At 43.5% G+C, this 13638-nt stretch overlaps 1 protein-coding gene across 2 annotated transcripts in view; it reads left to right on the forward strand.

Annotated features, from left to right (window-relative positions):
* RAB31 (RAB31, member RAS oncogene family) overlaps nt 1–13638 on the forward strand; it is a 42613-nt gene that overhangs the window by 1348 nt on the left and 27627 nt on the right. For both annotated transcript variants that reach the window (XM_083518848.1, XM_083518849.1), the window contains exon 2: nt 12485–12564. In XM_083518848.1, coding sequence (XP_083374974.1) covers nt 12485–12564 — 80 coding nt within the window. The remainder of the gene's footprint in view (nt 1–12484; nt 12565–13638) is intronic.

Below are 13638 nucleotides of genomic sequence, written 5' to 3' on the forward strand. Positions count from 1 at the left end.
GAAGAGCTTCCTTTGTCTTCCCTTCGGCCCCCACTTGGCCAGATGTTCATTTGCTCTGCGAAGGCTTGTTTGGCTCTCGCTTCCTCGAGTTGCTTTCTGGGAAGTTTGGCAGTTGTGCTAGATAGGGATGTTAGGCAGACATCCCCTCACCCTCCGCCATCGCGCCCGGGATCTTTCCCTGCTTAATCCATTCCTGCTCTACCTCACTTCGTTCCACCAGGTGGAAATGGAGTCTTATATCATCTGGGAGATATAGTTCTCACTGAGATGGCGAGCCTGTGTTTGTAGATATATGCAGATAGAAAATGATCGTCCTAGAATCCATTCCCCTGACGTCCAGTTTTCTAACTGGAGAGCTTTACTCTCCCCCTCATACCAGCCCCCACCTGCAGTGGTCCAGGCCCAGATTCACCATCTCCATACGAATTAGTCCATTGTTTCTTTTGAGGTGGGGGAAAGGTGGCTTAAAAAAAATACTGGTGCTTCTCATATGCTGAACTACAGAAGGATTTTGCCCATCCCTCCTCCCTCTCTTAAACTTTCTTCCACAAGCTAAAATATGTTTTATCCAAACATGGTCTTTTGTGGTTTATCTTTAGCAAGTAACGTTTCGTGCTGGAGAGAGGAAAGGGATTGCTACATACTTCAACTGATTTTGGCAGTAGTTGGACAGTAAACTGCCCGCATGCAAAGCAGTTAAACATCAGACACAGCTCAGCTAAAATTTTGTCTTTCTGTGCCTGACTGTGTCTTTAGAAGAGTTTGCATCAGTTGTGCTAAGTTCCTCTCAGCTGAAACTTGGCGGGCAAACACAGACCGGTTTCCAGGGAGTTGTTTCTCTTTTTGCTTTCAGTGTTCTTGACAAACCTTTTGTTGGAATGACACACTGTTTTGCACAGCCATGTTTGGCTTATACTAACTACATAGACTTGCCTCCCTTTTATTTGGGCAAAACAAATAAACCTAGTATTAGTTTTAAGAGAATGGCATTGTGTGTACAACAAATAAGGAAGAAGAAAGTTTAAAAATCAGCAATAGAGTATTTGCCAAAAAAGTAAAGAGCCACTTAGAATGGATTAAATAAAAAACTACTCCAGTGTGTGGAGATATGATCTGAAGGCACATAGGACTATTACTTTGCTGAAGCTAACCTGGGCTGGGTCTGGTCAGTTCTGGGATGAAAGAACACCTGGGAGCCACCTTACATATGCCACATTGTGTTCCATGATGGAAGAAAAGTGGGATATAAATGTAAATAAATTAATACGTGCCAAACAATGCCAGCTACATAGCCCATTGCATAGATTATTTAGGTCAAAACTCTTGGAGATAAACTGTTGACATTACCAGCACGAAGGCTTGTTCTCTTGCAGACGTACATGAGAGTAAGCGCCACAGAACTTATTTTACAGAAAGCTGGCCTATGATTGTCCTATGGATCCACAGTAGGTTGTGCAAATCACTCGGGGGAGTCTTTATTTTGCTGTGCTGTATATTATGCCTAGGTTTTGGTCTAGAATCCTTCTCCTGCTTTAAACCTTGAGTACAATGGCCACCTACGCAGGATATAATCACCCATGCTGCAGCAGAATGGGTGGCAGCTATAGTGCAGAGGTGCTTTTCTACTAGGACGTTACGTAGTTCAATCAACATGTTCTTGTCCTTCTTTCTAAAACCTTTAAACAAGTATTTTCTGTGTACCACCCTATTTCACTGATTTCGCTGGAATGATGGAAAAGATGTACAGTATGTGACCTAATGAACTAATTGCAGAAGTTTCATTCTGCTTAACTTATTTCCATTTGCTATCCAAACCAGCTGTGTTACAGCATCTAAAGAAAAAGAGAAGTACTTATATTTGCAGCTTCTTTGCATTTCCTTTTGTCATAAGTAACATAAATTAAACTGCAATATACAGACTTTTTATAAATGTTAAACAAAACTATTAAAAACTGCATATACCTCAGTTTTAGTAATAAAAACTTTTAAAAGTTTGTTGTGAGCATTTTCCGCTGTGTATTCCTAGGGAAGTCAAAGTGCAACATACCTTTATGATCTGTACATGCTTCTGTACATTTAATAGCTCATATAAAGTTTTGCATGGTTTATCTTATGGTATATGACCTTTCATTTTTTTAGGTTAGCTCTCTCCAGCATGATTACTGAACTTTTATTCTAGAAAATGTGGCATGGTTTTTTTCTTGAGCAAGCAAAACACGTAGCCAATTAAATTACAGTCCTATACCCACCTATTTGGGAATAAGTAACGTTGAATTCAGTTGTACCTTTCAGTAGAGTAGACATGTATAGGATTGTGCTGTTAGCCTCTCTTAATTCAATAGGGCCTAACTCACACGAGTGCATGGGATTGTACCTTTAGAGTCAGTATTTTGAAAAGCTCATTGTCTTGTGAAATCTGTGAATGCTAAAGTTAGATTTACAAGAGGCCTTTTAAATAAGACTCTGTGGATGTACTGCATGTACTAGGCTTGCACAACTCTCCAGCTTGTAAACAAATGTCAGAGAGAAACACAGGAAAAAAGAGGACATGAAGAGTTTCGGTTACACCAGCCAAGACTACTAGTCATTGGGAGGAGGCTTTGTGACCTTGAATGCAATATCTTACAAAAGCATCAGCTTTGATCGTGATTTACTTACATCACCTTTCATAAAGGCTTGATGGTCAGTTTTTCCAAGAGTGCAATATCCTTCCTGTAGCAGAGCAAGCCGCCCTGTGTCAGATACAGATTATTAGAACAAGGCAGGTCAGTGCTTATAACAGTAAAATTTCATTTATATTTTTATAAGTGTTGCTGTATAAATAACAGTATCTTCACTGTTCAGACCTTCTTCCCCTTTGACTGCAAAATGTGATCAAAGATGCATAAGGCTTTATAAAATCTGGGCAACCATACTTACCATGCTGAAGTCTGTGGCTTGGACTGTGTTCATGGAATTTCCCGGACATATCCGGACATATCCAAAATGCTGCAGTCAGTAGTCAGCGGAAATAGGCAAAATGTCCAGGAAAATCCAGATGTATGGCAGCCCATATTGACAGTGTCATTTTTTACGAATTCCCATAAAAATAGCACAAAAATTGGTTTTTTGGGGGGAGGGTTGCCCCCAAACGCTCAACAGCTTTGGGCAAACCTAAAAAAGCTCATAAACTTTGGCCAAAAAAGGCTTCTGTCTCACATTTTCACTGCTTCAAATATGGGAACCCTATTAGAAGACCTGTTTCCATTAACATGTTTATTTAGTAGCATGTTACTGAAAAGATGTAGTTTATGTATGCACTTAAATGTGTTATGTGGAAATGCATATACTGTACACCAAAAAACATGGACCTTGAGAGGGAATTGAAGGAATCCAATCTGACTGTATTCTGTTTTGGGTGGAGTACAGTACATATGGATTTAGATGAGGAGAGGAGCAAATGCAAGTGATGATATACCGTATTTTTCGCCCCATAAGACGCACCGGCCCATAAGACGCACCTAGATTTTAGGGGGGGAAATAAAGGAAAAAAAAATTATTTCCCCCCCAGGTGCGCTGCGCTAATACAGAAGCTTGGGGCAAGCTGAGGTCAGCGCGCCCCAAGCTTCTGCGTGCCGGCAAGCAGTCCGCTGCCGCCCCAAGCCTCCCGCACCCGGCAGGAGGTCCCGCTGGGTGCGCAAGGCTTGGGGCGGCAGCGGACTGCTTGCGCGCACCTAGAAGCTTGGGGCGTGCTGAGCTCAGCACGCCCCAAGCTTCTGCATGCCGGCAAGCAGTCCGCTGCCGCCCCAAGCCTCCCGCACCCGGCAGGAGGTCCCGCCGGGTGCGCAAGGCTTGGGGCGGCAGCGGACTGCTTGCGCGCACCTAGAAGCTTGGGGCGTGCTGAGCTCAGCACGCCCCAAGCTTCTGCATGCCGGCAAGCAGTCCGCTGCCGCCCCAAGCCTCCCGCACCCGGCAGGAGGTCCCGCCGGGTGCGCAAGGCTTGGGGCGGCAGCGGACTGCTTGCGCGCACCTAGAAGCTTGGGGCGTGCTGAGCTCAGCACGCCCCAAGCTTCTGCATGCCGGCAAGCAGTCCGCTGCCGCCCCAAGCCTCCCGCACCCGGCAGGAGGTCCCGCTGGGTGCGCAAGGCTTGGGGCGGCAGCGGACTGCTTGCGCGCACCTAGAAGCTTGGGGCGTGCTGAGCTCAGCACGCCCCAAGCTTCTGCATGCCGGCAAGCAGTCCGCTGCCGCCCCAAGCCTCCCGCACCCGGCAGGAGGTCCCGCCGGGTGCGCAAGGCTTGGGGCGGCAGCGGACTGCTTGCGCGCACCTAGAAGCTTGGGGCGTGCTGAGCTCAGCACGCCCCAAGCTTCTGCATGCCGGCAAGCAGTCCGCTGCCGCCCCAAGCCTCCCGCACCCGGCAGGAGGTCCCGCCGGGTGCGCAAGGCTTGGGGCGGCAGCGGACTGCTTGCGCGCACCTAGAAGCTTGGGGCGTGCTGAGCTCAGCACGCCCCAAGCTTCTGCATGCCGGCAAGCAGTCCGCTGCCGCCCCAAGCCTCCCGCACCCGGCGGGACCTCCTGCCCACCTCTCCCTATTTTTAGGGCCTTTTGCGATTGACCTTGCTATGCCGTCGTGTGTCGTCTGTCTTTGGGACAGGTACGGCAGGAATTTTCCCACTTGGCTGATTGGCTATTGTCATTTGGGTTTCGCCTGCCGCGCAGCAATGCGTCACAACTTGTAAGGTTGTGCATAGGCACTGGTTCATATGATAGGGATGGGAGAACGGTCCGCCATCCCTATGTGAAGAGTATTCTGTTAAAGGAATCCAGGGACTCAACTTGGTTTGGCCAGCCCCCGAAAAGGGGTTGAGCCCGTGCCTGAGTCCAGGGGAGCATCTGGGGAGTGAATAGAGTCTGCTCCCAGGCTTTTCACCTTCCTCAGGTGTTCACCCTTGGCTGACCTATGATAGAGCTCTGGGTCAGCGCTACCTACAAGGGTGTAGTGAGCTAGTCAAACCAGAGCCTTTGCAACCACTCACTTTTCTGTAATGAATAAAGTTGTGGCCTAAATTCTGCCAAAAACCAAAACTAAAATTTGAGTCAAATGTGTCTTTATTTAGGAGGGAGGTCTCTGGTTCTGAACACGCAAATTTGTGTCCTCTTCTGAAGATGTAGTAGAGGGTCTAAAAATAATTTAATGGCCATACACACAAAGTATTTGACAGAAAGTATGTGAGCAGGTGAAGCTTTCCCCATAATTATATTTCTGTATTAGAAAAAAGCTTAACTTGTAGTTCTACCTTCCACAGCTCTGTTAAAGGCACAAGAAATGTGCTTTCTCCTAAGGCCAACTGTATACCAAGGCCTGGGATGTAGTCCTGTACCCACTTTCCTGCGAGTAACCACTATGAAGCACAAAGTGACAAACTTCTAAGTAGACATGTGTACCATCGTACTGCATAATAATGTAATGGTGAATTCTTAATGAGTGTTTAGCCTTTGACTCTTCTTCAGCAGCAGACATGACTCTGCAAAGTTTTCATAATTTGCCTTGGCCGTTGCAGGGGGGATGCTTAAACATACAGTGGTACCTCAGGTTAAGAACTTAATTCTTTCCGGAGGTCCGTTCTTAACCTGAAACTGTTCTTAACCTGAAGCACCACTTTAGCTAATGGGGCCTCCCAGTGCTGCTGCACCACAGCCACACAGTTTCTGTTCTCATCCTGAAGCAAAGTTCTTAACTCGAAGTACTATTTCTGGGTTAGTGGAGTCTGTAACCTGAAGCGTCTGTAACCCGAGGTACCACTGTACTTACTGTGTAATCATATTTGCAAAAAACAACTTCTAGAAAGTACCTAACCACAGTTGTTGGGGGGGGGGGGATAAAGGCAAACTGCAGAGATTCCAAGGACTAGAAAATGAGAAAGAAGCAGGAAAAGTACACTAAAGGGAAAATGAAAGCAGCAGCTCTTCTGGGATCCCATGAATCCCTTTTGCTTGGTGTCCGCACAACTCACTTGTCAGCCACAGCTCCCAATTCACTCATTGGCTAAAATCACTGAAAGGTGGGAGCATCCTGGTTGCCTCATTTCACCGAAATCACTTAGAAGGGAACATAGAACAAAAAGAACATAGCCACAAGCAGAATGTGTGGTTTGGTTTTGTTTTTTTAAAGGCATAAATTGTAGGTACAATAAAAATTTGTTGCAAGCCTTTTTTTTTTTTAACTCTTCAGCAAAAGAACAGGATGTTGTGGTGTCATTGGGAGTCTGTGGCTGACCTTAGTTTTTAATTTGTACTAACTACCAAAGTTAGATTTTTTTTTCATTTGCAGAAGTCAAATATACAACTATGCTTGTGTAATATATTTGTAACCTTGGGCATTCTTTCTTACAAGAACATTTGCAACACAAGTAGAACCTTTAAAATATATATCATGTAAACAGATTGTATAGGCATATAATAGACAATTCCTGCCTCTTATCTGTGTGGGATTAAGCAGGCAAGAGAAAATGTAAAGAATTTGATAACACCTAGGTTATAATTAAAATATGTATTAAACAGCCTGTACTGTCTCATCTCATAAGTTCATGAGAATGTTGTCATATGCAAGTGTAACCCATATTACAACTTCCTGATAATAGGCTTATTTAGGTTGGAATTTTTTTTAATGGGTTGGTTTAGTCAGTCTGCACTGGCAAGTGATGGTGGGGGAGGGCTGTATGCCAGGCCGAAAGAGTGTGAAATAGTGAGTTACTCAGCACTAACAAGAACCACTACAAGAGGGGGAATTCGTGGTCCATGAACATACTTTGGATTTCTTTTCAGTTCAGTAGGTACCACCTTTGTAAAAATGCCTGTGTACAGGATAACCTCTGGGTGGTAATGAATTTGTAATAAAGAAAAATCATGCTTTAGTCATGTTACAATGGCAAATTTTTAAAATTATAGCATATTTTCTGATATAAAGTTTGGGACTTTGGAGCAACTTCATGGTCTTTTGTCATCCATTGCAAAGGGTCTTCAGATTCATTAGATAAATCCACTGAACTCTTTGTATGTCACAGGATTGCCATCTTTCCCTCAGGCTTGTGAGTTTCTGCCCACAGACATGTGACGTCACACACACATGCCTGCATGTAGTGAATGTGATGTCACACACACTGTGCAAGCATCTGCATGTGACGTCGCACATCCGCATTACATTGGCCAATGGCGGCCACTCCTCTTCCTCCTTCTCTCCACAGCCAGCGAGGCATACTTTTCTGCAGCGAGGGACTGAGAATCGGTGGCAGAGAGACTCTTCAGAGTTGATTATTGTTTCGAAATAGACAATAAAATTAATGGGTGGAATTAAACATTGCACTATTAGAATAGTTCTGTCAGCACAAACGTCTGCTTGCCCAACAGAGTACGATAACCTGCCCCCTCCCCACTCACTGTGTGCTTTTCTTAGGGTTCTCCTGACTCCCAGAGCTGATTTAGTGGGGAGCAGGGGGGAGGATGGAAGCCCCAGTTGCAATAGTGGGATTTGTGCTGGCTTCTGCTAGCACAATTGTTTCATTGAATCTGGTTGAATTAGTTAGTTGAATCTAGCTCAATGAAGTGTGTTAATGAATAGCTTCAACCAGATGCAGTTATGGAGGTACATATATTGCTTTCAGCTCCAAATGTAGGGATTTGGGGAAGGGGGAAGTGTTATGGGTGCCAGAGAGAGGTGGTGTCTTTATTCAAGTAATATCGTTGTTGTGGGGAGGATTACTTAGAAACACTTTCACTTGCATCGTTGTGGAAGCAAAGAACTGGAAATCATGCTGGAACTCCTGATATACACTTGCTGCCCCTAAAGACATAGGCTGTTCTTATTTTCCAGATGAGACATTAAGACATGGATAGTCTATAGTTTTGCACTTTTCTCTATGGGCAACAGTTTAAAAACCAAGGCTTGCTTTTCACTATGTATATTTTGCCAACTGTTTGTATTTTCATTATCTGCACTTGGTTGATTATGGACTACACAGGCTGTGGGTTGACCACATCACCCTCAAGTCATATGTGGAGTCCTGTGGGAAGCGTGAAAAAGATTCAACATTTAGCACAAGAAAATAAAACCAAGTTGTTTTGAACGGAACGGAACTGGACTGGATTTTCTTTTCAATATGAGCCACCTTGGAATAGCCCTTGAATGGAAAAAAAAAGATTCCAAAAAGTGTAGCCAGAATCTTCAGAACACTCCCAAAAGTATTATACAACTTGTATTCATTGACAGCCAGGTTCAAATACTCTCCAAGCAGCAGAGCAGATCTTTGAAATGTGGTTTTAGAAACATGACTGCACTAGTAAGACATGGAAAAAGTTGCAAAGCTGTCACTGTCTGATGAGCTGGGGAAACAGCAGTAAGGGAGGAAAACTTCCTCTTGTACTGAATTTCAGGAAATAATTTCTCCCAGGCATTTTCCTCTACCTCAGAAGTTGCTCCCTAAATTTACAAATAATTGATCATATTTATCCACATTTACCCATCTGCACACAGATAGTAACTATGTTCACCACATCCCACAGCCATCTCTTTCTCTGACCTCTTTTAGGGCTGATTGGTAAGATTCTGTGTGGTTGGTGGAGGTGTTAGGGTTGCCATATTTTGAAGAGCAAAAAATTGGATGCTATGACAGCTATTCAAAGCAAATAAATGCAATTTGTCTCAGATTTTACCCCTTAAAAAGAGGGTGTGTCCTGGAAAAATAGGACACATGGCAACCCTAGCAAGCGGGATAGGATAAAGGGAGGTAATCCTCCATAGGATATGTTTAAAATCAAAATCTTAAGTTCAGCCAACTTTGTGTATGGAAAATTATTTTTTCCACATTTAAACAAATAATAAAAATAACAGGCAAAAATATGATTTAAGTATTTCATTTATAAATTGCTTCCTATAAAGCATCTTGAAGCAATTTTACATCTCAAAGTGCTGAATAAAGGATATCCCCAATAAAAATTACTACAATAATATCATAGTAGTTATAGTTTGTGCAAACGGAAATTTAACATATAAGATAATATGCCAAGTTGTAACACAGCTTTGTTCTTTAGTAGCATCTGGTTGAAGTTATGGAATTGGAAATCTGACAGTGTATTTAATAAACACCCCTGAAACTTAAAATACCATGCTTGCTTACTACTGTTTTGTCTGTCTATGTTGCCAATCTTTATGTAAATAAGAAACAGAATGCTTACAAAATCTTTAAATCACACAAGCAATTTTAATATTGCATAACAGTAAGAAAATGCCATTTTTTTCCATGCAGTCGTTTAAAACTGACTTTTGTGTTTGCTTTACTATAAATAGATATATTTTTATAGTTTCCTTTCCATCAGGCTAGCCAGAGAGTTGCAGTGGTTGAATATAGTCCTTTAGACCAGCAGTTCTCAAACCATTTCCCCCACAGACCACTTGAAAACCGCTGGGGATCTTGGTAAACTTGCATTGGTTTTACTTCTCCATCATTATCAAAACCAGTGTCATATTATGAAAATATAGATCCCATAGTAGGGTCTTTTAAGCTTGTTTGATAATCTGGCCTGATCGACACAGCCTCAGTCTCCATTGCTGTCAGAAGAAAAACATGCAAAGTGCAGGGCTGAGTGTACAGTGGTACCTCAGGTTACATATGCTTCAGGTTACATACGCTTCAGGTTACAGACTCCACTAACCCAGAAATAGTGCTTTAGGTTAAGAACTTTGCTTCAGGATGAGAACAGAAATCGTGCTCCGGCGGCGCAGCAGCAGCGGGAGGCTCCATTAGCTAAAATGGTGCTTCAGGTTAAGAACAGTTTCAGGTTAAGTACGGACCTCCGGAACGAATTAAGTACTTAACCTGAGGTACCACTGTAAAGATATTGTTGGCACCTTGCAATTTTACCACAGATCACTTGAGTGGATTTCATGGGACAACATTAGTCCACAGACCACAGTTTAAGAACTCCTACTTTAAACTATATCGTGTAAAGGGACACATTATTATATGTTTTATTTTGTACTGAAATAGAGATAGATGTTGGATGGTGTGAGCACTTTAAGAGTAGGGTTACAAGCTTTATGCTGCAGCCTTAGGTAGGGTGTATGTGTGAAATTATGGCAGTTCAATACTGTACTGAAGGCTACTTCTTTATATGCATATTAACATGATGTTGCTCTTAAATGAAAAGGATTTAGGTACTTATTAGTGTTGTTTAATAACTCACGTGTGTTATCTGAACATATGGTGTAACAAATGCTGGCTAGGTCTTCCTCTTGTGGCAAGATGAGAGACTGCACTGAGGCAACACGGTTCATTCATGTGCATGGAAACATGTCAAAAAAGCATACACAAATTATGTTTTCCACAGCTTTACAGCTCAAATTACTCTTACATTTTCCACCCTTTGCTTACTTGGATGTGTGTGTTTTTATTAGACCTACTTCTTAGTAATGTTTTTTAGGATTAGATATTAAACATTTTACCTCCTTGCAGTAAGAAAATGCTTACACAAACCAAGCCACGTGCAAACAAACCTATTTTGATAAGGGGACTATTAGAGGAAAGATTAACCTATATTATGACTTCTAATGAGCACATCCAAATTGTGCTTTCCCTCTAGCAATTTCTCTGTTTTAAATTTATTTTATTATATTGATCTGGCCACTCAGTAACGTAAGTTCTTGTTTAAAATGTATTGTCCTCCTTCCCCCATCCCCATAAGTGAGGAGTGGTGTCCCCATTCAAGCATGTAATTAGCAGGGAATGAGCAAAAGTCACCTTCTCCAGCCCCAGCTGTCCATTGAGACCCACAAATCAGTCTGTGCAGTTCACAATGTGCTACTGTAGCCAAGACAGTGAGTACAAAATGAGTGGAAAATCATACTGAAAGCCGGACATCTTTTAAGAAACGGGGGCCAGGATTTTGAATAAATAAAAACACCAGGAGCAAGCAAGTCGGACATATGCATATGGAGTAGGGGCTACGGCTGCTGCAGTGGGGGGGGGGGGGAGCCGGGAAGCCACTTGCCTTCTTGGCTTTAGGCAATATTGTTTCCTGACTTCTGATATGATGATTAGTGGTAGGTTTTTCCCCCCTTGCTCACACTATTCTCAAGGGAACTTCAGAGGCTGGAGCGGATCAGGAGGACCAGGAGACATAGATGAATTCATAAAGAGTTAACTACAGTGGTACCTTGGGTTACATACGCTTCAGGTTACACACTCCGCTAACCCAGAAATAGTACTTCAGGTTAAGAACTTTGCTTCAGGATAAGAACAGAAATTGTGCTCCGGCAGCGCGGCAGCAGCAGGAGACCCCATTAGCTAAAGTGGTGCTTCAGGTTAAGAACAGTTTCAGGTTAAGAACGGACCTCCGGAACGAATTAAGTACTTAACCTGAGGTACCACTGTATCAGGCATGTTTCTTCCTTGGCTGAGGAGGGTCAGGACACCAACCACACCCTCCCCCACCCAGGCTTCATACCCTCCTTGAATATTTTTATCTTACTTGAGGTGGTTGGGGGAAAGGAAGTTAAAATGAATCATTAAGCTTCCCCAACTAAAAACAAAACATGCATTAGAACATAGCTGCAGAAGTCTTATCACAGAAACAGTGGGTCAAATTAATTAAGGGCACATTCCATACACTTTATCGCAATTAATTCCAATAGGATCAATGAACAATAGACTATGAGAACATTAAATCAGCTTATACATGGTAGGTATTTGCAAAACCAGGGTCTTTTAATTTGTGAGCTGCTAAACTACCATGATATTTACCAAGATGTGTATGAACCGGAGGTGGTTTGGGGTGTTTGGAACAAATTAGATTTTAAAAGCTGAACAGGAAACCATTTAACCACAGAAGGGGAAATGCAGTTTATGTTTTCAAACATTCACTTCAAATCAGGAATAACAATGGTATTGCCTGAAGTTGACTACAAATAATTTCTAATCTTAAAAAAAACTTCACAATCCTGGAATTCAGTTACAGATAGGTAGCCGTGTTGGTCTGCCATAGTCAAAACAAAAAAATTCCTTCCAGTAGCACCTTAAAGACCAACTAAGTTAGTTCTTGGTATGAGCTTTCGTGTGCAGTGTATCTGAAGAAGTGTGCTTGCACACGAAAGCTCATACCAAGAACTAACTTAGTTGGTCTTTAAGGTGCTACTGGAAGGAATTTTTTTATTTTAATCCTGGAATTGCAACATCTCAAATGAAATCAGTAGGCGAGGTAAATTTTTCGTAATAGCAATATCGCTATTCTGACACAGTTACTGACTAGAATCTGCCTGAATGGTTTTAAATCACAGCTGCCTCAGGACTTTATTGATTTCTACACTGCAGTATAAGTGGCATGTACCGAGGAAAAACTTATTATGGACCATTAGGTGGTTAAGTAAACATTCCTCAGACTAGACAATTGTTCTTTTTAACCCACACCTTATTTCAGTGTAATGTTGAATTGATTCTTCCTTTCTTAATTTTCAGGATACTGGAGTTGGCAAATCTAGTATAGTTTGTCGATTTGTTCAGGATCATTTTGACCACAATATTAGCCCCACTATTGGGTAAGTACTATACATACATTCATTCATTCATTCATACATATATAATATGTTACTACAGTTTCAGTTTAGTAAATAAACAGAATTGATATAATCCATTTATATTTCAAGTTTATGGGAAAGCTCACTACTCAACACAATAGTGGTTTTGTTCATTCTTTCAAAGTGTTGTATAATGTAGAGAGCTATTAATTGAGTAAGCCTATTAACTTTCTCTTTAGGTAATGCCAGTTCCACACTATTATCCATTATGTACCTTGAACGGTTATTTGTTATGCAACTAGGTGGTTGTTTTTTTTTAGTCTAGCTTCTAGAGCAGTGTTTCCCAACCTTTTTTGGGCAAAGGCACACTTGTTTCATGAAAAAAATCTCGAGGCACACCACCATTACAGCCCCGTGACGTCAGCGCGCAGCGTCACGCCGGGAGGGACACACGAAAGTGTAAGTTTCAATTTTTCCCCTCCCCCTTGCCTTTCTTCTGTGCCAACCGCCAAAAAGCCAAGACTTTAGGGCAGCAGGTCGACACGGAAGAAGCTCCTACCTAAGGACAGGTGCGACAGCCGTGTCCTCTTCTGCCACACTTGGCAGCCCTGCCTCACGGTCGTGACTCCCACCCTGATTTCTCCCCGCAGGTCGAGCGGCACAGGCAGCCCAATGTGTCCAGCCCAGACACAAGCCCCGCTTCCCCACTCTAGATCCTGAATGCGACCAAGTGCTCTGGACTCCCGAGCAGGGTGGGAAAGAGGACTCGCATCTGGTAGCCTCCGGGCTCCTCGCCTGCTCGAGGGATGGCATTGCAGGCAAGCTGCCGGCCGTCGCCATCGCCGCCCCCTCATGCGAGTGGACCTGCCCGGAGTGGTGGGCCGGGGGAGGCTCGCTCTCTGTGGGGATGTGGCCCGCACGCGCGGCCCCGCTTCCTCCTGCCCAGGGCTGAGCTCCTTACCTGCGATCTCGGTCTCGCGCACACGGATCCCACTTATTCCGAAGCTTGCGCCACTAGCCGGGGCTCTCACACCGTGCCAGGGCGAGGCGGCGCGGCCCACTGACGTCATCGCGGCTCGCCGCCGCCCTCGACTT

Source organism: Podarcis liolepis (assembly GCF_965112155.1).
Source record: "Podarcis liolepis genome assembly, chromosome: 8".
Taxonomy (NCBI): Eukaryota; Metazoa; Chordata; class Lepidosauria; order Squamata; family Lacertidae; genus Podarcis; species Podarcis liolepis.